At 49.1% G+C, this 22,998-nt stretch overlaps 1 protein-coding gene and 1 non-coding gene across 18 annotated transcripts in view; both read left to right on the top strand.

The window, feature by feature from the left end:
• Positions 1 to 336: 336 nt before the first annotated feature.
• Positions 337 to 22,998, top strand: part of ATP6V1C2 (ATPase H+ transporting V1 subunit C2) — a 62,196-nt gene continuing 39,534 nt past the window's right edge. For 14 of the 17 annotated variants that reach the window (XR_004733775.3, XM_002758033.7, XM_017964544.4 and 11 more), the window contains exons 1-3: positions 337 to 430; positions 1,545 to 1,699; positions 5,447 to 5,514. Coding sequence is in view for 16 of the 17 variants with exons in the window: in XM_002758033.7 (XP_002758079.1) it covers positions 1,571 to 1,699; positions 5,447 to 5,514 (197 nt within the window). In the remaining variant the exon portion in view is untranslated. Of the gene's footprint in view, positions 431 to 1,544; positions 1,700 to 5,446; positions 5,515 to 22,998 lie in introns of those variants that run through there. The other 3 variants (XM_078348517.1, XM_035273240.3, XM_035273237.3) reach the window with 1 other exon arrangement.
• Positions 22,046 to 22,105, top strand: LOC118147590 (U7 small nuclear RNA). The gene has a single exon (XR_004734034.1). It is a non-coding gene; the product is annotated as a U7 small nuclear RNA (small nuclear RNA).

Raw genomic sequence — 22,998 nt, 5'->3', positions numbered from 1 at the left:
CGGCGGGGCTGCGGCGGCCGCAGCTGGACGGCGGCGTGGTCCCAAGTGCGGAGCCCTTTCCCGGCTCAGCGGTCCACGCATCCGGGTCGCGACAGCGCAGTCGTGCGGCTGGAGACGCGCCGCAGAAGCCCCCAGGGACCCGGCCCGCGCGAGTAGTGGACTGGGGACCCTGCGCGGCCCTTCCGCGCCCTTCCGCCCGGCGCCCTCACCTGCTCCCCGGTCCGGGGCCGCCGGCTGGAGCGAGGCGAGAGGCGGGCGGCCCGTATGCAAATGTCCGGCGGGGCGGGAGCCGCCTCCCGCGCCCAGGATAAAAGGCGGGGCGGGACGCGGGGCGGCAAAGCCGCTGCCTCTCGGGAGCTGGCGGTTCGCTCTGGACCCGCACCCGCCGCCCGCAGCCCCGACCGCTCCGCCCGCGCCCCGCCGGCTCCCGGTAAGGACGCGCAGTGGAATGGGGACCCGAGGCGGGAGCGGGGTGGGGACACAGGCACCAGGCCAGGCGACCGCCGTCCTTCGGTCCCGCTGCGCCCCTGCCCGAGCTTTCCCACTGGGAACGTGGGCAGCGGGCACCTCCCCGCGCTCCCCCGCGTCCGAGCAGGTGCATCTCCGCAGGTGCTGCGCGGGACCCGTTCGTCCCCGGGCCGTGGGCGGTCAAGGCGGAAAGGAGCTGCATTGGGTCTGCGCCGGGTTAGGAGAGAATAAAATACCCTCGGATTGGAGTGGCACCGAGAGTCCGAAAGGAGGAGATGCCACGAGGGTTCCCTGGCTCCTCAGAGCGTATCCTGCTTTCCCCCAGCTATCCCGAGACGCGGCGGGGAGGTAGCGGGAAGCGGGGACCCGGTCGAGGGGTAAGGTGCGGGTGTGGACACCTGTGAAGGAGCAGCGCGAATCGAATCCACCGAAGAGGCCGCAGAGGCGGCCGCGAAACCACTGGCCAGGCCAGGCAAGGGACCCAGCTCTGCTGAGCGGGCACCTCGCCCGCCAAAAGTGGAAAAAAAGGCTTCAGTAGCTCCTTTCACCCTCTATAATTTTTTTTCCTTACTTAAAAAAAAAAAAAATCACAAGAATGCTTCTGAAGTCTATTTTTAAAGCTAATACCAATCACAGGGTTAGTCAGTTAAGACCTGGGGTTGGACCTGGTAGCCTGTTGTGAAAATCCCTCATCCCACGCCTTTTCCCACCCAACCTGCATCCCAGAAAATGCAGTGTGGAAAGAAGACAAAAATTACCCCCAGAAGGTGTCCGTCCTCCCGTTTCGTGGTGCCTGACGGGTTGTTCACCGAGGTTGGGAGACAGAAAGGAACCTCTCCCTCCTCTGCTCCTGGAAACCAGCCAGAACCACCGCAGGGGCCAAGGAGCTTTGGCGTTTCAGGAACACCTGAGGGCTCCCAGGTGGAGATAAGCACTTTGCTTTTGCAAATGGATGTCCTGGGAGCTCTGAGATCCTGGAAAGGATGAATTCGAGGGCAGGGAGTGGTGAGGCAGGGATATCTGACACATCTCTCCTCCTGTTTCTGTTTGTGTATGTTTGTGCTGGTTCTGGGCAGTCACTGGATAAGAGAAGACTGGAAGCATGTCGGAGTTTTGGTTAATTTCTGCCCCTGGCGATAGGGAAAATTTGCAAGCTCTGGAGAGGATGAATACTGTAACCTCCAAGTCCCACCTGTCTTATAACACCAAATTCGCTATTCCTGACTTCAAGGTAAAATTCCTGGGGAGGAGGAAAAAAGGGATGGATTGGTCAGGGGGAGAGGGGAGAGGGAACCAGAGGTTGCTACTTGGGGAGGCCAAGGAGAAAGTAACAAGGCAAAGGCAGGGACTCTGAGGACAAGCTGAGATTTGAGGATGGACAGGGAGGTGATGGGCTCTGTGGGACATCATGCCATAGTCCAAAATTAATTATGGTACCTATGCAGATACAGCCACAGGAAGGAATGAACAGGGGACCAGGTTGTGGGTAGTGGTGTCTAATGCTTCAAAAAGTGGAAAGCATGTGAAATGCACACCCAGGTTCTCTCTATTCCTCTGGCTCCTCCTGGTTTGTCTGCAGCATCTCAGAAGACCAACCGTATGCTTTAGATATGCAGGCTTGGGGGACTTCAGCCCTGACTGTGCTCTTTACCTGGGGGCAGAGGAGGAAATCTAGGATCTCTTTGGTCCTGCAGGAAAGAAAGGGAGGGGATTTGGAGGCAGAAGGAGTTTGGGTTATGCCCAGGCATCTGAGGGCTCTTGGAGTGGAGGGCAAAGTTCAGATGAAACCAACGTTAAAGAAGAGTGAGACGCGCAATTCTTTTCATTTTCTTTTTGGAGACAGAATTCACTCTTATCGCCCAGGCTGGGGCGCAGTGGCACAATCTCAGCTCACTGCAACCTCTGCCTCCCGGGTTCAAGCAATTCTCCTGTCTCAGCCTCCTGAGTAGCTGGAATTACAGGCGTGCACCACCATGCCCGGCTATGTAATTCCAGGTGTGGAATTATTTTTGTATGATTAGTAAAGACAGAGTTTTGCCATGTTGGCCAGTCTGGTCTTGAACTCCGCACCTCAGGTGATCCACCCGCCTTGGCCTCCCAAAGTGCTGGGATTATTGACATGAGCCACCATGCCTGGCCGAAATGTGTAATTCTTTTTATTTTTTGAGACAGAGTTTTGCTTTTGTTGCCCAGGCTGGAGTGAAATGGCACAATCTCAGCTCACTGCTGCAACCTCTGCCTCCCAGGTTCAAGTGATTCACCTGCCTCAGCCTCCCAAGTAGCTGGGATTACAGGTGCCTGCCACCATGCCTGGCTAATTTCTGTATTTTTAGTAGAGACGTGCTTTCACTATGTTGCCCAGGCTGGTCTCGAACTCCTGATCTTGTGATCCACCCAACTTGGCCTTCCAAAGTCTTGGGATTACAGGCATGAGCCACTATGCCCAGCCACGCAATTCTTTTATTTCAAGAAGAGTGGAGTTTTCGTGGTGCTTCCTGAGGCTGTAGGTTTCCAGGGGGAAGACACTACAGCTTTCTCCCAGACCACATGGCACAGGTGCTGGTGAGATGGCACTGACTGCCCAGCATCTGCTCTTGTAGAAAACTGCCATATACTCCCCTTTCAAACCTGACTTTGCCCCTCTGCCAAAACGGCTACACCAACAGCTACCAGGGTTGTGATGCACCCCATTGCTAACATTTGTTAAGCAAGGTGCTGGAGCCTAGGTACTTTAAATGCATCACCTGGAAGCTTTTTTTTTTTTTTGAGACGGAGTTTTGCTCTTGTTACCCAGGCTGGAGTGCAATGGCGTGATCTCGGCTCACTGCAACCTCCGCCTCCTGGGTTCAGGCAATTCTGCCTCAGCCTCCTGAGTAGCTGGGATTACAGGCACACACCACCATGCCCAGCTAATTTTTTGTATTTTTAGTAGAGATGGGGTTTCAACATGTTGACCAAGATGGTCTTGATCTCTTGACCTCATGATCCACCCGCCTGGGCCTCCCAAAGTGCTGGGATTACAGGCATGAGCCACCGCGCCCGGCCTTACCACCTGGAAGCTTTACCTCTCCCGCTGACTCGGGACAGGCTGGGAGAGGCTAAGTGATTACCAGGGTTATCGGGCTGGTAAGTGGCAGCAGTGAGTTCTGAACCCATATCTTGCTGCCCTCCTAAGCCTGCCTTGTCCAGCAACACACACTGTACGGGTTAGTAAATTCTGCAGCCACTCATTGGTACTGGGAGGCACTGTGCTGGACTCTGGAAGGTAAAAAGATAAAAAAAGAAGACACAGCCCTTGCAGAAGTTGCTTAAAATTAATTGAAAAGAAGCAACTTCACTTGGTAGAGATACTCAGGATTCATCTTTTTTTTTTTTGAGACGAAGTTTTGCTCTGTCACCCAGGCTGGAATGCAGGGGTGCGATTTAGGCTCACTGCAATCTCCGCCTTCTGGGTTCAAGTGATTCTCATGCCTCAGCCTCCCAAGTAGCTGGGATTATGGGCGCATGCCACCACACCTGGCTAGTTTTTGTATTTTTAGTAGAGACGCAGTTTCAGCAGGCTGGTCTCAAACTCTCAGCCTCCCAAAGTGTTGGGATTATAGGTGTGAGCCATTGTACCCGGCCACCTGTTAGTTTTCTTAATTTTTTTTCCTTGAAACTCTGCCAAGTCTCAGAACCTAATTACTTTTTAACATCTAGTTGATGGTATCTCATGATAGCAACTCTTTCCTTTCTGATTCTGTGAAAAGACCTTCAAATACAATTGTGGACATTGTAGTAATTTCTACGCTAAGAAACAGATCATGGCCGGGCGCTGTGGCTTACACCTATAATCCCAGCAATTTGGGAGGCTGAAGCGGGCGGATCACTTGAGGTTGGGAGTTCGAGACCAGCCTGACCGACAAGGAGAAACTTTGTCTCTACTAAAAATACAAAAAATTGGGCCGGGCGCGGTGGCTCACGCCTATAATCCTAGCACTTTGGGAGGCCGAGGTGGGTGGCTCACCTGAGGTCAGGAGTTCAAGACCAGCCTGGCCATCATGGTGAAACCCCATCTTTTAAAAACAAACAAACAAAATAAATAAATAAATAAATATAAAAAATTAGCTGAGCATAGTGGTACTTGCCTGTAATCCCAGCTACTCAGGAGGCTGAGGCAGGAGAATTGCTTGAATCCAGGAGACAGAGGTTGCAGGGAGCAAAGATCGAGCCATTGCACTCCAGCCGAGGCAACAAGAGCAAAACTCTGTCTCAAAAAAAAGGACCTTGGTGCCTTCTTCCCCAGCAAGATCATACCCCCCCACGGCACCTCCATCCCCGCTTTGTTTCCCAGGCTGGAGTGCAGTGGTGCCATCTCAGTTTATCGCAACCTCCACCTCCTGAGTTTAAATGATTGTCCTGCCTCAGACTCCTGAGTAGCTGGAATTATGGGCACATGCCACCATGCCCAGCTAATTTTTGTATTTTTAGTAGAGATAGGGTTTTGCCATGTTGGCCAGGCTGGTCTGGAACTCCTGACCTCAGGTGATCCACACAACTCAGCCTCAAGATCATGGTTAATAACAGCAAAGAACAGAGCAAAAGACTGGTGGGACTGTCTTGGAGCAGAAAAGCTTTTAGGAATGAGAACTTCTTTAACTTGCTTTCTGGTATATCCCTTCCTTGGCTGTAATGACTAATAACATGACGGACTAGTAGGCTGCCATTCTAAGAGGAAAATGAGCTGAGGTCAGACGGTAGCATCATAGTCACTCCTTCCTATGGCAGAAATATGACAGTTTATCCTGTGGGTCAAAAATAAATGAATACACCCCCAAATCCACTGGTTTCTATTGAGTTCTTTCTATTTTCCAGTTTGGCCATTGACCAAGGGTGACTAGTTCAAGATGAAGTGACAAGAGTCCCTGCTCTGTTGTTGAGATGGCATCATGCTTTGCCAGAATCCTGTGAGCCTCTGACGTTTTTATGATCTGTCTAGGTGGGGACCTTGGATTCCCTGGTTGGCCTCTCTGATGAGTTGGGGAAACTCGACACCTTTGCTGAAAGGTAAAATATTCCTTATTTACTGCATACAAATGAGAACTTGACATGGTTGTCAGAGGACACAGTGTTCTTGCTTTGGCTGAACTGGAGTATGCACTTGTTGGGACCTGGTTCCAGAGGTCAGCAGGAAAGACTGATCAGTCCGCCTGCGGGTGCTGGGTCTGCAGGAGACCACCCGGTCCTCCCGGTGTTTTGTATGCTGGAGGCAGCGCTTGTGAAGGGGCTGCCCCCGACCTGAAGATCATGCACAGGTGCCGAGACACCTGCAAAACTCATTGGTGTAGTTTCCCACCAAGCCTTTTTAAGTTTGTTTATTTTTTAGTAATAAATGCTCATAGTAAAAAATATCAAGTACAAAAAGAGGCCTGATGCAGTGGCTCACACCTATAATCCTAGCTACTCTAGAGGTGAAGTCAGAAGACTCACTTGAGCCCAGGGGTTTAAGACCTGCCTGAACAATATAGAAAGACCCCATTTCTTTCTTTCTTTCTTTTTTTTTTTGAGACAGAGTCTCGCTCTGTCACCCAGGCTGGAGTGTGGTGGCCTGATCTTGGCTCACTGCAACTTCTGCCTCCTGGGTTCAAGTGATTCTCTTGCCTCAGCCTCCTGAGTTGCTGGAGCTACAGGCACTCGCCACCACATCCGGCTAAATTTTGTATTTTCAGTAAAGACAGAGTTTCACCAGGTTCTCCAGGCTGGTCTTGAACTCCTGACCTCAGGTGGTCCACCCGCCTCGACCTCCTAAAGAGCTGAGATTACAGGTGTGAGCCACCGTACTTAGCTGAGAGACCCCATTTCTAAGAAAAAAAAAAAAGTCCCTCTTTTAAGGCAATTCTACTGTAACTTTCTAGGTGAGCCTTCCAGAGATAGTCAATACATGCACAAATAACTATGTCTTAAAATTAAGATTCATTTATTGTTTTTTTGCAGACAGTGTCTGGCTCTGTTACGCAGGCTGGAGTGCAGCCTTCAACTCCTGGGCTCAAGCGATCCTCCCACCTCAGTCTCCCAATCAGCGGAGACTATAGGCACACAACACCATGCCCAGCTAATTTTTGTATTGTTTTGGTAAAGACAGGGTCTCACTATGTTTTCCAGGCTGGCAAACTCCTGGCCTCAAGCGATCCCCCTGCCTCGGCCTCCCAAAATGTTGGGATTACAGGTGCGAGCCACCACATTCAGCCTTAAAATTAATTGTGTATGAATGTAACGTGTTCTGCATCTAGCATGTAGTTTAATAACATATCTTAGAGACAGTTTTATATCAGCACATAACTGCATGTTCGTTCCTTTAAGGGCTGTGTTACTGTGAATAGATGTACCCTCATTTATTTCAATAGACTGGCAGATTGCTTGACTCCAGGAGTTCAAGAGCAGCCCGGGCAACATAACAAAACCCCATCTCTACAGAAATACAAACATTAGCTGGGCATGGTGGTATGTGCCTGTAGTGCCAGCTAAGCAGGAGGCTGAGGTGGGAGAATCACCTGAGCCTGGGAGTTTGAGGCTTCAGTGAGCTGAGATCATGCCATTGCATTCTAGCCTGGGTGAAAGTGACACCCTGTTTCAAAAAAAAAAAAGTATATGAGGATATTGTGGAGTCTTTTTTTTTTTTTTTTTTGAGACGGAGTTTTGCTCTTGTTACCCAGGCTGGAGTGCAATGGTGCAATCTCGGCTCACCACAATCTCCACCTCCTGGGTTCGATCAATTCTCCTGCCTCAGCCTCCTGAGTAGCTGGGATTACAGGCACGCGCCACCATGCCCAGCTAATTTCTTGTATTTTTAGTAGAGACAGGATTTCACCATGTTGACCAGGATGGTCTTGATCTCTTGACCTTGTGATCCACCCGCCTCGGCCTCCCAAAGTGCTGGGATTACAGGCGTGAGCCACTGCGCCCTGCCTGAGTCTTAAAATTATATATCTTTGTTTAAATTATTATAAATCAGGGCTGGGCATGGTGGCTCATACGTATAATCCCAGCACTTTGGGAAGTTGAGGCGGGCAGATCACGAGGTCAAGAGATCAAGACCATCCTGGCCAACATGGTGAAACCCTGTCTCTACTAAAAATACAAAAAAATGAGCTGAGTGTGGTGGCAGGCACCTGTAATCCCAGCTAGTCAGGAGGCTGAGGCACAAGAATCACTTGAACCCGGGAGGCGGAGATTGCAGTGAGCTGAGATTGCGCCACGGCACTCCAGCCTGGGACAGAGTGAGACTCCATCTCAAAAAAATAAATAAATAAATAAATAAAAGAAAAGAAAATAAATTATTACAAATCTGGTATATAATCATTGGAAAACATTTATTTATTTTTGTTTTTGTTTGAGATGGAGTCTCACTCTGTTACCCAGGCTGGAGTGCAATAGCACGATCTCGGCTGACTACAACTCTGCCTCCCAGGTTCAAGCAATTCTCCTGCCTCAGCCTCCAGAGTAGCTGGGATTACAGGTGCATGCCAACATGCCCAGCTAATTTTTGTACTTTTAGTAGAGACGGTGTTTCACCATGTTGGCCAGGCTGAACTCCTGCCCTCAAGTGATTCATTGGAAAACATTTTTAGATCATAGAATAACATGAAAAAGAAAATATAAATCACCCATAATTATGTCATCCATGATAAAATAACTATTATATTGTGTTTACAGTGCATACATCGAATTTTCTGAACACATAAATATGATTTCTGCATAATGTCATAGGAGTAAGATCAGTCTGGGCTTGGTGTCCTATGCTTGTAATTCCAGCACTTTGGGAGGCCAAGGCAGGAGGGGCTTCAGCCCAAGAGTCTGGGCAACACAGTGAGACGCTGTCTCTACAAAAAGTAAAACAATACTAGGTGGGTGTGGTGGTACATCTGTGATCCCAGCTACTCTGGAGGCTGAGGTGGGAGGATTGCTTGAGCCCAGGAGGTTGAGGCTGCACTGAACTGTGATTGTGCCATTGCCCTCTAGCCTGGGTGACAGATGGAGACCCTGGCTGTGGGGTATTATAAGAAAGCATTCCCCAAGGGCTGGGTGGTGGCCTCCTGGGCCGCAGTGCTGGGATTCAGTGCTCTGCCTGCTTCCTTCAAGGGGTTTAGGGGTTTCCTTTCTTTTCTTCTCCTAACACTTAAAATTTGTGAAACTCATGTTTTTAGGGCCTGTGGACTTGCTCTTTTCTTCTTAGTGGAATGGCCATATGGTTGCTACTGCCTTGTTTGATGAATTGTGTAGAAAATGCATAATTAGGAGTTGTAGTGAACATACTTTGAAGATTTCTTTTTTCTTTTTTTTTGAGATGGAGTCTCTGTTGCCCCAGCTGGAATACAGTGGCATGATCTTGGCTCACTGCAACCTCCACTTCCTGGGTTCAAGTGATTCTCCTGCCTCAGCCTTCCGAGTAGCTGGGATTACAGGCATGTGCCACCAGGCCTGGCTAATTTTTGTATTTTTAGTAGAGACAGGGTTTCACCATGTTGGCCAGGCTGCTCTCAAGTGATCTGCCAGCCTCAGCCTCCCAGAGTCTTGGGATTACAGGCATGAGCCAATGTGCCCAGACACTTTGAGGATTTCTAATCTGCAGATTAGTGCCATGGGCTAGAAATCCAGTTGTCTGTGTTCTGTTACTCTTTAACTTCTGATTACCTAAGAATAATAGGGTGCCTTTGTTAGTGACATTTTACTCTGTAGGGGGTGCTAGGCTGACTTTGGGGGTGCTAGGCTGACTTACAGGCAGTCCTAGTCACCAAGGAGTTTGCTGTTCAGTATTTTTTTTTTTTTTGAAACAAGATAATATATAGATGTAAACCATTTTTTTTTCTTGAGATAAGGTCTTGCTCTGTTGCCCAGGCTGGAGTGCAATAGCACCATCTAGACTCACTGCAACCTCCACCTCTCAGGCTCAAGTGATCCTCCTGCCTCAACCTCTCAAGTAGCTGGGACCACAGGTGTGCAACACCATGCACAGCTAATCTTTAAATTTTTTGTAGAGACAAGGTCTTACTACATCTCCCAGGCTGGTCTCGACCTCCTGGGCTCAAGCAGTCTTTCCGCCTTGGCCTCCCAAAGTGCTGGAATTACAAGCATGAGCCACCACACCTAGCCACCATTCACAGCCCTTGAGAAAGAAAAGTAACCTTTGGCTGTTTCATTCATAAAATGGGACGAAGGAAAGTAAAATTCATGCTAAGTCGAGTGTTCATCTCAGGGCCTGTGCTATGAAAAGTTACAGCCAGGAAAAAGTGACTTGATCTGGAAATGTCAGCTCCCTTCTTAGGCTTCCCCACACCACAGGGAGGTATGACTGGCCTCGTACAACTTACAGCCTAGCGGAGAAGACACGTTTTAATAGTCACACCACAGAATCAAATAATCCTGGGCCGGGCGCGGTGGCTCAAGCCTGTAATCCCGGCACTTTGGGAGGCCGAGGTGGGTGGATCACGAGGTTGAGAAATCGAGACCAACCTGGTCAACATGGTGAAACCCCGTCTCCACTAAAAATACAAAAAATTAGCTGGGCATGGTGGTGCATGCCTGTAATCCCAGCTACTCAGGAGGCTGAGGCAGGAGAATTGCCTGAACCCAGGAGGCGGAGGTTGTGGTGAGCCGAGATCGCACCATTGCACTCCAGCCTGGGTAACAAGAGCAAAATTCTGTCTCAAAAAAAAGTCACATCACAGAATCAAATAATCCTAAGCCTAAGAAAGGCCTGCAACAGATACCATCGAGAACAGCCCACTGCCCTAGGCTGGTGAATGTCTTAGGTTTCCCTGGACAGCAGTGACACACTACAGCAGGAGACTTGTCAGGTGCAGGAAGGTTGGCTCAGGACATGTGAATTGGGCCAGGTGAGGTGGTCATGCCCGTAATCCCAGCACTTTGGGAGGCTGAGATGGGTGGATTGCCTGAGCCCAGGAGTTTAAGACCAGCCTCGGCAACATGGTGAAGCCCCATCTCTACAAAAAATACAAAATTTAGCCGGGCTTGATGGTGCATACCTGTAGTCCCAGCACTTGGGACGTTGAGGTGGGAAGATTGCTTGAGCCCAGGAGGTCGAGGCTGCAGTGAGCCAAGATCACAAAACTGCACTTCAGCCTGGGCAACAGAGTGAGCCTGTCTCAAGAAGAAAAGAAAAAAAAGTGTGAATAGTTCCCTGCCTGCTGCAGAAATAATGGCAATTCTAGAGTTTTCTTTGCTACCAACTTTCTGCAAGTCTAGTGCAAGTCTTTTAACCTCTTATTCACTGAAACCCCTCTGGCTCTGAAATTCTGTGGTCCTGGATTATTATTGTTTCCACTGTAGCTTCTTTCTTTCTTTTCTTCCTTCCTTCCTTCCTTCCTTCCTTCCTTCCTTCCTTCCTTCCTTCCTTCCTTCCTTCCTTCCTTCCTTTCTTCCTTCCTTTCTTCTTTGTTTCTCTCTTCTCTCTTTCTCTCCTTCCTTCCTTCCTTCCTTCCTTCCCCCTCCCCCCCTCCCTCTCTCCCTCCCTCTCTCCCTCCCTCCCTCTCTCTGTTGCCCAGGCTGGAGTATAGTGGCACCATCTCTGCTTACTGCAACCTCTGCCTCCTGGGTTCAAGCAATTCTTCTGTCTCAGCCTTGCAAGTAGCTAAAATTACAGGCATCTGCCACCAAGCCCAGCTAATTTTTGTTTGTTTGTTTGTTTTTAAGTAGAGATGGGGTTTTGCCATGTTGGCTAGGTTGATCTTGAACTCCTGACCTCATGCGATCCACCAGCCTCGGCCTCCCAAAGTGCTGGGATTAGAGGTATGAGCCACCATGCCTGACCCCACTTTAGTTTCTTTTCGGCTGTTTGCTCTACTTCCCCAGTAAGTATTTTTAGTGTTTTGTTCTGTACTTGCTTGTTGCACAATTGCTTTTAATGGTAACGTAGCGTATGTTTAAGAAAGAGGCTGGGCCCAGTGGCTCACGCTCATAATCTCAGCACTTTGGGATGCCGAGGCAGGCAGATCACCTAAGGTTGGGAGTTCAAAACCAGCCTGACCAACATGGAGAAACCCCGTCTCTACTAAAAATACAAAATTAGCTGGGCGTGGAGGTGCATGCCTGTAATCCCAGCTACTCAGGAGGCTGAGGCAAGAGAATCACTTGAACCCAGGAGGCAGAGGTTGCGGTGAACCGAGATCGTGCCACTGTACTCCAGCCTGGGCAACAAGATCAAAACTGTCTCAAAAACAAACAAACAAAAAAGAAATGAAAATGTGTGAACAAGCAAGATTGTGGCTGTAATTGTGAAACAGATAGAACCTGTGCAAATTTAAGTGTTTTCTAAACAATAAGGATTGGGTGTGGCAAGAATGAAAAATCACTGTGCATTGTTTTAGTCTTCTTTGCGGGCATATATTCTTAAGAGCCTTCCTATAAGCGGAAGAAGGAAAATGGTGTGGTCTGAGCACATCACAATTCTTATGCTTAGCTTTTTTCTAGTCCAGGGGTCAGGATGTCCTGTCGTGGGAACTGGTACTAGAGCTTGGGGTAAAAGAATGGGATACACGTACTAATGCATCTGGAGAATGGCATCAGTTCTTTGAAATGTCCTCTCTGATTCTAGAGTGTTATTAGGTAAATAAATGCTAGCCGGATCTGTAACCTGGGTAGCGTAAACCTGTCAGCACTGCTTCTGCCCAGGAGAACAGAGAAGGCACAAGCGTTCTCAGGGTGTATTGTTTCCATATCCTTTTATTATTTATTTACTCAGGGCTCTAGAGTGTTTTTCCATGTAGCTAGAAGGCAGCTTTTGCTTACGAGAGCTTTTTTTAAAAAAATTCATTCCGTCATGCTGCCTTTGTTAATTTATTCTGTATTTGCCCTGTCATTCATGAACATTTGAGAAACCAAATGCTATTATCTTTAAAAAAAAAAAAAAAAAGTCTTTCTCCCCTGTTTTAAAAAAATGTTTGAGTCCTTCACAGCCTGTTTTGCGGTATTGATTGAAAGAGTGCATTTCCCAGGCATGGGGCCTCAGCGGGCCCTCCTGGGTGCTGTGGTGCTTGGTGACTGCCACTTGCCCCTGAGTGCTTCCCCTGTCTGTGGAATAGCTGCTGGCTTTTTCTTTACCCACATGGTTCCATGAAGCTGACCGAGGGTTGGCTGATCAAAGATTGCATATCTGAATGTGGATTCTGCTTAGTGATACATGTGAATCAGTTCTTGTAAGGGCATACTAAAGAGAAGCAAACTCGAATTTTAAAAAGCAAATAGGCTTTTCTTCTCTGTGAGTGCAAGAATATCAGATTGACGGGATCTGTGTGGCATTTCATGGGATTCAGTGAATAGACCGCTTATTAAAATGTGCATGTCTCTGTGTGCCATGTGCATAGTGAGTTGCTTTAAGCTGCTAGGCAGCCCTTCTGTGGGTGTCTCCTGGCCTCCCACTTTCCGTGGCGGTTGTTCCAAGCCTCTTCCACCCCTCCTCCAGCCCCTGCTGACCTCTCTTCCTGCTCCCCAGCAACCAGAGACTCTTCCCCACCTCCTCCCACACTCCCTGCCATCATGCCTGCAGATTTGCCCTCTCCTAACACAGCCGGTGCTCCCCTCCTTCATGGCACTTGCCACAGTGGATTTTGACATTTTCTTGTGGGATTATTTGGTAATGTTTTTCTTCTTATCTTTTGCTTACGATTAGATCCCTAGCGCCTATAACATCAGAGGCTCTTGGTGACTGACTGATGAGTGAGTGGAGGGAAGCATCCTGGGCTCTAAGAGCTGGGCAGCCCGTTAGAGATCTCATCTAACCCCTAGTGTTCCAAATGAGGAAACAGGCCCAGAGAGAAGCTCCTAGAAAGTCAAAGGTGGGTGGGGGTAGCAGAGGAGGGAATAGACTCCAGATCCACCAACTTGCCGTTAATGGTCTGCCTGTCAGAACATATCTGCTGGGGGGCACTCCATGCCCTGGGCTTTCCATGATGCTTCCAGCTCTGGGAGTCATCAGCAGAACTAACCAGAAAAGGGCTTTTTTTCCTCTTCCTTTCCACCCTCCTCTCAGATGGTACCATCAATCATCGTTACTTATGAAAACACTTAATAGTATTTATAAATCCAGACATTGAAAGATGGCTTGCTGAGCCAGGGTAAAATGGCAAGACCTCGTCTCTACAAATAATAAAAAATATTAGCAAGGCGTGGTCGGGTACATCTGTACTTCCCACTACTCAGGAGGCTGCGGTGGGAGGATACCCTGAGCCCAAGTGTTCGAGGCTGCAGTGAGCCGTGATCGAGCCACATCACTCCCGTCTGGGTGACAGAGTGAGACCCTGTTTGAAAACAAGAAATAGATTTATTTTTTTTTGGCTAGATAAAATATCAAAGTTAATTTAACCTGTTTTTACTTTTTAAAGTGGTGACTAGACCTTTTTTTGAGATGGAATCTTGCTGTGTCACCCAGGCTGGAGTGCAGTGGCAGGATCTCAGCAGACCGCAACCTCTGCCTCCTGGATTCAAACAATTCTCCTGCCTCAGCCTCCCAAGTAGCTGGGATTACAGGCATGCACCACCAGGCCCAACTAACTTTTGTATTTTTAGTAGAAATGAGGTTTCACCATGTTGACCAGGCTGGTCTCAAACTCCTGACCTCATGTAATCCGTCCTCCTCAGCCTCCCAAAGTGCTGGGATTACAGGTGTGAGCCACTGCACCTGGCCCTAGACATTTTTCAGTTACCCATGTGGCTTGAACTATATTTCTATTACACAATTTTGGGCTAGAGCTCTAGAGAATGATTCTCAAACTTGGACATGTGAACAAATCTCCTGGTAATCTTTTTTTTTTCTTTTTCTGAGAAAGGATTTTGTGCTGTCACCCATGCTGGAGTCAGTGGCATGATCACAGCTCACCGCAGCCTCAGACTCCTGGGTTCAAGCCATTCTCCTGCTTCAGCTTCCTGAGTGGTTGAGACTGCAGGAGTGCGCCCCTATGCCTGGCTAATTGTTTTTTCCTTTTTCTTTTGTAGAGATGGGTCTCCCAGTGTTGCCCAGGCTGATCTCAAACTCCTGGGCTCAAATGATCCCCCCAACCATGGCATCCCAAAGTGCTAGGATTATAGGCATGAGCCATGGTGCCAGGATCTCCTGGAGACCTTGAGAAAATGCAGATTCTGACTCAGTGGAGCTGGGATGGAGCCAGGATTCTGCATTGCTTGCAAGCTCCCCAGTGACTGGTGTTGCTGGCCTAAAGATCGTACTTTGCATACAAGTCTCAAACTCCCGATCTCAGGTGATCTACCTGCTCTGGCCTCCCAAAGTGCTGGGATTACAGCCCTGCCAAGAGAAACAACTTTTAAATACATTGATCAATTTTATAATTTTTCTGATTTCTAATAGTTTAACTTCTACATTTATCTTATTTTCCTTCCTGTTTATTTGGGTTTATTTTCTTGCTCTTTTCTATAAAACATGCTAAGTCACATGCTTGGTTCACTTATTATCTTTTTCGTTTAGTTCTGAATGCTAACAGCAGTGAGCCGAGATCACTCCACTGCACTCCAGCCTGGGCGACGGAGTAAGACTGTCTCAAAAGAAAAAAAAAAAGCAAAAAGAAGAAAACGAATTAGGTGCTATTTTGAACTTCGGAAATTTGAAATTTTCTTTATGACCTAATCTATTGCTTATTTTTCCAAGTGTTTCATGGGTATCTGAAATAGGAGTATTCTTTTGCTTTCATTGTACAGCATTGATATATGTCTTCTGCACTATCAATGAGTGGCACATTTGCTATTCCTAGTTTTTATACTTCATCTACTTTGCTGCCCTTACGGGATGCAGAAAGGTCTATGACTGTTTGTTTGTTTGTGTTTTGGAGACAGAGTCTCACCCTGTCACTCAGGCTGCAAGCGGTGGTGCAATCTTGGCCCACTGCAACCTTCACCTCCTGGGTTGAAGTGATTCTCCTGCTTCAGACTTCTGAGTAGCTGGGGCTACAGGCACATGCCACCAGGCCTGGCTAATTTTTTGCATTTTTAGTAGAGATGGGGTTTCGCCACATTGGCCAGACTGGTCTGGAATTCCTGACCTCAAGTGATCCTGCCTCGGCCTCCCAAAATGCTGAGATTACAGGCGTGAGCTGTGCGCCCGGCCATCGATGACAGTTCTAACTCCTCAAGGGCTGCCCTTGTTACTCTCTAGTGCTTCCGTGTGTAGTATATTGCCTTGAGTTCCACACTGCCTGATGGTTTGTCACATCTCTATTTTGGTAACTGACACCAATTGATAGATGAGAATATTGTTTGAAGAGTGAAATCATTTGTGTTAGATCCTGTAGCTGCCTAGTGTCGGGCCTTCACCTGGTCATCCTGACCCCCTGTCCTGCCCTGCCCTTGCTCTGTCATAGGTCCCTCACAGGTGGCAGTAGCTCTGCTTTGTGTCCCCCCCATGCCTCCCCCTCCAGCTAGCTTCCTTGATGTTCAGTTTAGGCCCAGCTGGGCTAGTCTCCATTATCTGCCAGGCTTCCCCCAGCTCCCAACAGCTCTTATCAAAGCAGAAGTCCAGCCAGCAGGGCAGGAAGGAATGTTGGCTGGCCACTTTAGGTACAACGTGCGGGAAGAAGGGCCGGCTGGAGGCAATGTTGTGAAATACCCAAATCGTTCTTTGGAGGTGACATTTAATGTAAGGCATTTCTATCTTGGACCCTGCCCCAGTCCTTCAGGGACCCGCGGCTCTGCTGTCCCCAGATCTCAGCACAGCCTTTTTTATTTAACACCATGTCGGTGCTCATCGCAAGCCCGGTAAGTGGCAGCCATTTGGACGTTCTCTACTGCCATGAGCTTCAGGGGCAACCTTCCATGGTCCCTTTTGGATGTTTTTTTACACTGGCTTCAGGTCCAAAGTTGGCATCCTTCTCAACAGACAGCTCCCATTCGTGCAGCCTTCTGCCTCGGGTTCTTTCCCATCTCAGTCAGAGGATCCAGCGACCCAAGCACCTGGTGCTCAGGCAGACGGTCTGGGCACCACCTCCCTGTCCAACCCTCCACAGGAGACACCAGTAAGGATGGAATCCCATGGGCTCCACCTCCGAAATCTGTCCTGTATCCACCTACTTCCCAGCATCCAAGCCACCTTCATTGCATTCCTCTGGTTTTGCAGCAGACTCAGTTGTCTCCCTGCTTCCCTTTCATTCACTCACCCCACAGCAGCCCTCTGAGTGATCTTTTAAAAGCACCACATTGGGATAACCTGAGGTTGGGAGTTTGAGACCAGCCTGACCAACATGGAGAAATCCTGTCTCTACTAAAAATACAAAAAATTAGCTGGGTGTGGTGGCGCGTGCCTGTAATCCAAGCTACTAGGGAGGCAGAGGCCCAAGAATCGTTTGAATCCTGGAGGCAGAGGTTGCAGCGAGTGGCGATCGTGCCAAGGTGCTAAAGCCTGAGCAACAAGAGTGAAACTGCGTCTCGAAACAAACTAACAAGATAAATAAAGCACCACATCACGAGGCTCTCCTGCATGAAGCCCTCCTCGGCTTTCCTGTGCCTTCGATGTAAAATTCGTACTTGCCCCCTTCGCTTCCAGACCCTAGCTGTTCAGGGCAGGGTACTGCTCTCCAGCCTCCCTGGCTCCATCCTGCCTTGGTCCTCTGCCTAGAAGGCCCCTACCTACCCCAGCCTGGCAGGGCAGGCTCCTTCTTGTTGTCCCGATCCCAGAAGACTGCCCACCCAGAAGATTTCTCCACACTGCCAGCCAGCCCTGTCCCTCGAGGTGAATTGGTTAAACCCAGGAGGCCGAGGTTCCAGTGAGCTGAGATGGCGCCACTGCGCTCCAGCAAAAAAGAAGTAGCGTGCCCAGAAGTGGAATCACTGGCGTAATGGATGTAGACATGTTGAAAGCTGTTTGTACATACTAACGTGTTTTCCAGTGAGGTTACAAGAAGTTTCCTTTTATCACACCCCTTCTATTAAGTGCCTTTAAGAAACTTCGCTCATGTACTTGGCAAGATGATGTGTGATTGTTTTAATGGGCATTTCTTGGACTTCCAGTGAGAGTCAACATATTTTTAAGAGCTTATCAGCCATTGTGCTCCTGTTTGTGTAATTGGCCTGTTTCCAGCCTTGGCTCCTGTGTCCCCTGGGCTGGGCTGCAGGTTGCACAACCCCAGGGGAAGCCCTTCGCACTGTGTGTGCGGTGCTGGAACTCTGCTCTGCCAGCACGGGACCTGCAATTGTTGGCTGGGTGCTCCGTGGATTGACTTTTTGGCAAAGTCTCTAGAACTTCAGTGTGTAATGTTTTTTTCTATCCCACATGCTTGGGGGCGGGGTCGCCCAGTGATTCCTAAAAGACTGTAGACCTCAGGGGACTTCGGCAACACTCCTCTGGGAGCTGAGTTCAGGTCCTCATTGCCTGTTCCTTCAAGGGCCAGACTTTTTTATGTTTTGAGATGCAGTCTCTGGAGTCTTACTCCATTGCCCAGTCTGGAGTGCAGTGGCACTATCTCAGCTCACTTCAGCCTCCTCCGTCTGATTTCAAGAGATTCTCCTGCTTCAGCTTCTCAAGTAGCTGGGATTATAGATGTGCACCACCATGCCTGGCTAATTTTTCTATTTTTAGTAGAGACGGCGTTTCTCCATGTTTGCCAGGCTGGTCTTGAACTCCCGACCTCAGGTGATCTGTCCGCCTCTGCCTCTCAAACTGCTGGGATTATAGGCATAAGCACTGCACCCAGCTGAGGCTGGCTTTTTGAAGAGGGTGGAGCATTACTATCTGGGCCGCATGTGGGTGAATGTAGCTCTATAGTGCCAGCTTGGCCAATGAGAATTCTGTTTGTTTTTTTTACGACCCCTACCCCCTCTTTTTTTTTTTTTTTGGGAGACGGAGTTTCACTCTTTCACTCTTGTTACCCAGGCTAGAGTGCAATGGCACAATCTCGGCCCACTACAACCTCTGCCTCCTGGGTTCAAGCAATTCTCCCACCTCAGCTTCCCAAGTAGCTGGGACTACAGGCATGCGCCACCAGAGAATTCTGTTCCCAGTGATATGAGTAACTGCTGGGTGGCTTCTACAAACTATATGTGGATGGGAGTCCCTCTAAAGACCTAAAGATCAGCTCATTATTTAAACTTCTGAGGAGCCAAGTTAGAATTTAAAGCATGGTGTGTCTGTGGCCAGAGTCCCCAGAGGGACTCTGGGGAGCCTCCTCGTAAGCCTCACTGGACCTTTGTTTTTGTGAAAAGAAAGTCACTTCGTTGCTGTGGAGTCACATTTTCCTTGTGACTTTGCTGCGGGGCATGTGGACTTCATTGTCTCTTGGTAGAGGAGGAAGCAGAGAGACAGAGGATGGGGTAAGGTACTCAGGGGCTCAGTCACCAGGGGAGACAGGAACAGGCTCGCCCTGGAAGCTTCTGGGCCTCCCCTCTCAGGTGTGTCGCCCCACTGTGTGGCTGCAGGAGTGAGGCTGGGCCTGGTAGCCCCTCTCATTGAGGCACCCTGGCAGTGACTGGGCACTGGTAGGCCTGGGGTTTGGGGTTATCCAGGGTGGGCATACTAACACCTGCTTTCACAGATAGAGACTGGCTTTAGGGGCAGGCTGGGGGGTCAGGACCAGCTGACTTTGTGGCCACCAGTGAAGTGACCTGGGGCAATCTTCTGGGCCTCTGTGCACTCCGTTCCTTCAGTGTTCCCTCAGTTCTAGGGGCCTTGGCTTTGTGTGTGGAGGATTCAATATAAATCCTTAGAGCTTTTGTGAGGATGGAGAGAAGCTCTCAGTTGCAAGGGATTATTATTTTTGCTTGAGAATCCTGGAAACTCATCCAACCCTGCCCTGTAACCTGGTTGCATTCCTCCCAGGCATCTGGGTAATTTCTTTCTTCCGTTTTTGAGATGGAGCCTCATTCTGTTGCTCAGGCTGGAGTACAGTGGCACGATCTTGGCTCTCTGCAACCTCTGCCTCCTGGGCTCAAGCGGTTCTCCTGCCTCAGCCTCCCAAGTAGCTAGGATTACAGGCACGTACCACCACGCCCAGCTAATTTTTGTATTTTTAGTAGAGACGGGGTTTCTCCATGTTGACCAGGATGGTCTCGATCTCCTGACCTCAGGTGATCTGCCCGCCTCGGCCTCCCAAAGTGCTGGGATTACAGGCATGAGCCACTGTGCTGGCTTTTCTGGGTAACTTCTGACAACCAAACGACTCTATCCTGTGTTTGCCAAAATTTTCCAGAAAATCCAGGGAGGTGGAAAGCCTTCTGTTTGTGTTTCATAGACCGGCCCTCAGGGTCCTCGGAACCTATATCCACTCCTCAGAGAGAGCTGAAGGTGGGAGGCCCAACAACCCTTCTTCCTACAAAGAAGGGAGTGGCCTATGTAGTTTGCCAGGCAGAAGCCCTGGAGAAACTGTGTCTGTTTTTTTTTTTTTTTTTTTTTTTGAGATAGTCTAGCTCTGTTACCAGGCTGGAGTACAGTGGCGCAATCTCGGCTCGCTGCAATCTCCAACTCCCTGGTTCAAGCGATTCACCTGCCTCAGCCTCCCTAGTAGCTGCGACTACAGGTGCACGCCACGATGCCCAGCTAATTTTTGTATCTTTAGTAGAGACGGGGTTTCACCATGTTGGCCAGGATGGTCTCGATCTCCTACCTTGTGATCTGCCCTCCTCGGCCTTCCAGAGTGCTGGGATTACAGGCATGAGCCACCGCTCCTAGCGAGACACTGTGTCTTAAGGCCACTTAAGCATCTCCTCTACTCAGGCCCTGCGATCTGTGGCTTCAAATATTCACCTCCGATTCCAGCCCTCCTTCTGGGGTGCAAGCTTCTAGTCACCTGCTGGCTGCCCCTCTCCCCACGCCCCTGGCCTGGAAGAGTCCTGGGGGCCTGCATGGCAGGAATGTCCTGGCTGTTGGTGCAGGAGAGAGGAGACAGATCTCATCCGCCTCCCTCCCTGTTGGGATCTAAGCTCTTCAGCCATCCTGTACCCCAGGACCATGCTACACCCCTGAACACCTTGGGTTTAGAACCAGCAGCGCTAAGAGGTGCCCCATAGTGTCTGTGGAGAGGAAGGGCATGCTCATTACAGACCTGCCAGAGGCAGACTTGTGAAGCTCCTGGGTGCCTCTTCTCGCCTGACCCCCACCACAGCTTGCCTGTGTCTGCAGGCTGCCTGCCCAGCACCCGGAAGCCTCCACTCCCTACCTGCCCTGCCTCACTCCTAGGCAATGCCCCCCCCCCTCCCACCCACCTTACCCAGTTTCTCCCCTTGGACTTCCCCAGATGCCCTTGTCTTATCCTTGATTTACTCATTGCTTTGTCTATTTGAATGACCATGACTGAGTTTTTGTTTTTGAAACAGGGTCTCATTCTGTTGCTCAGGCTGGAGTGCAGTGATGCAGTCATACCCTCCTGAGTTGCTGGGACTACAGGCACACCCACCCATGGCTAATTTTTGGTTTTTTTTTGGAGACGAAGTCTCGTTCTGTCACCAGGCTGGAGTGCAGTGGTATGATCTTGGCTCACTGCAACCTCCACCTTCTGGGTTCAAGGGATTCTCCTGCCTCAGCCTCCTGGGTAGCTGGGACTACAGGCACGTGCCACCATGCCCAGCTAATTTTTGTATTTTTAGTAGAGACGGGGTTTCACTATGTTGGCCAGGATTGTCTCCATCTCTTGACCTCATGATCCGCCCGCCTTGGCCTCCCAAGGTGCTGGGATTGCAGGTGTGAGCCACCACGTCTGGCCAATTTTTCTTTAGATACAGGGTCTCACTATATTGCTCAAGCTGATCTGGAACTCCTGGGCTCAAGTGATCCTCCTGTCTTGGCCTCCAAAGTTCTGAGATTACAGGTGTGAGCCACCACACCTGATCTCATTGTTTTTTAGAGACTTCTTGTGCTCCGTTATATCAGACGGGCCCCCTGTTGATGAACATTGAAATGGCTTCTGCCTTTTGTAATTGCAAACCATTCTGCCACAAAATATGGTCTTTGTAGCACATGAGCCAATATAGCAAAAGAACACATTTCTAGAAGTTCAGTGGCTCACATCTGTAATCCCAGCACTCTGGGAGGCCAAGGTGGAAGCATGGCTTGAGCCCAGGAGTTGGAAACTAGCTTAGGCACCATAGGGACACCCTGTCTGTACATATCATCATCATCATCATCATAAATTAGGCTGGGCGCAGTGGCCTACACCTGTAACCCCAGCACTTTGGGAGGCCGAGGCAGGTGGATCACTTGAGGTCAGGAGCTCAACACCAGCCTGCCCAATATGGTGAAACCCGTCTCTACTAAAAATACAAATATTAGCTGGGCATGGTGATGTGTGCCTGTAATCCAAGCTCCTCAGGAATCTAAGGCAGGAGAATAGCTGGAGCCCAGGAGGTGGAGGTTGCAGTGAGCCAAGATTGCACCACTGCACTTTACCTGAGAGACAGAGCACGATTCCATCTGAAAAAAAAAAAAAAAAAAAAAAAAAAAAAAAAAAAAATTAGCCAGCATGGTGTGCCTGTAGTGTAGTCTCAGCTACCTGGGAGGCTAAGGTGGGAGGATCCCTTGAGCACAGGAGTGTGAGGCTGCAGTGAGCCTGTAACAGCACTGTACTGCAGCCTGGGTGATACCTTAGCTCAAAAAAAAAGAATATAGCTTTTTCAGAATTTGTCTAGGAGATTTTCTAGTTTTCACCAGAACCAACCCTTGCCTCCACATGTTAAATACTCTAAAATCACTCTCTAGTAAGGCCGTAGCAGTCAATGCCACGTATCAACAGGGCATGGATGTTCTTGTTTCCCCAAGGACTGCCCGCGCTGTATTATGAGTTTCCTTAACACCCTGAACTAACCGGTGTAAATGATATTCCCGTGCAAGTGAGGTTGAGCTTTCTTTCTCACGCTTATGGGCTCTTTGTCGATGTTCTGTAAACACATAGATGAGCATTTGAGCAGGAATCCTCACCTTTAATGCTGCAGATGTTTAACTTGGGGAAATTCTAGTATGTGACACTTGAACTACATAAATGGGTCTCACTGTTACAATAATTGTCACCATGCTTGATTTTTAAGAATATGTGTCTATTACATATTTAAAATGTATTTTCTTTTCTTTCTTTCTTTCATTTTTTTTTGAGATCAAGTCTTGCTCTGTTGCCCAGGCTGGAGTGCAGTGGCGCTATCTCGGCTCACTGCAACCTCCGCTTCCCAGATTCAAGTGATCCTCCTGCCTCAGCCTCCGGAGTAGCTGGGATTACAAGTGGCTGCCACCATGCCTAGCTAATTTTTTTTTTTTTTTTTTTTTTTGTATTTTTAGTAGAGACAGGGTTTCACCATGGTGGTCAAGCTGGTCTCGAACTCCTAACCTTGTGATCCTCCCACCTTGGCCTCCCAAAGTGCTAGGATTACAGGCTTGAGCTACCACACCTGGCCTAAAATGTATTTTCGTCATTTATTACCAGGGTTTTTTTTTTTTTTTTTTTTTTCCCCTGAGACGAAGTTTCATTCTTGTTGCCCTGGCTGGAGTACAATGGCACAATCTCGGCTCATGGCAACTTCCACCTCCCGGTTTCAAGCGATTCTCCTGCCTTAGCTTCC

The sequence above is a fragment of the Callithrix jacchus genome, chromosome 14, assembly GCF_049354715.1.
Source record: "Callithrix jacchus isolate 240 chromosome 14, calJac240_pri, whole genome shotgun sequence".
NCBI lineage: Eukaryota > Metazoa > Chordata > Mammalia > Primates > Cebidae > Callithrix > Callithrix jacchus.
Note: the sequence above shows the minus strand (reverse complement) of the source record. Positions and strands in the feature narration are given on the sequence as shown.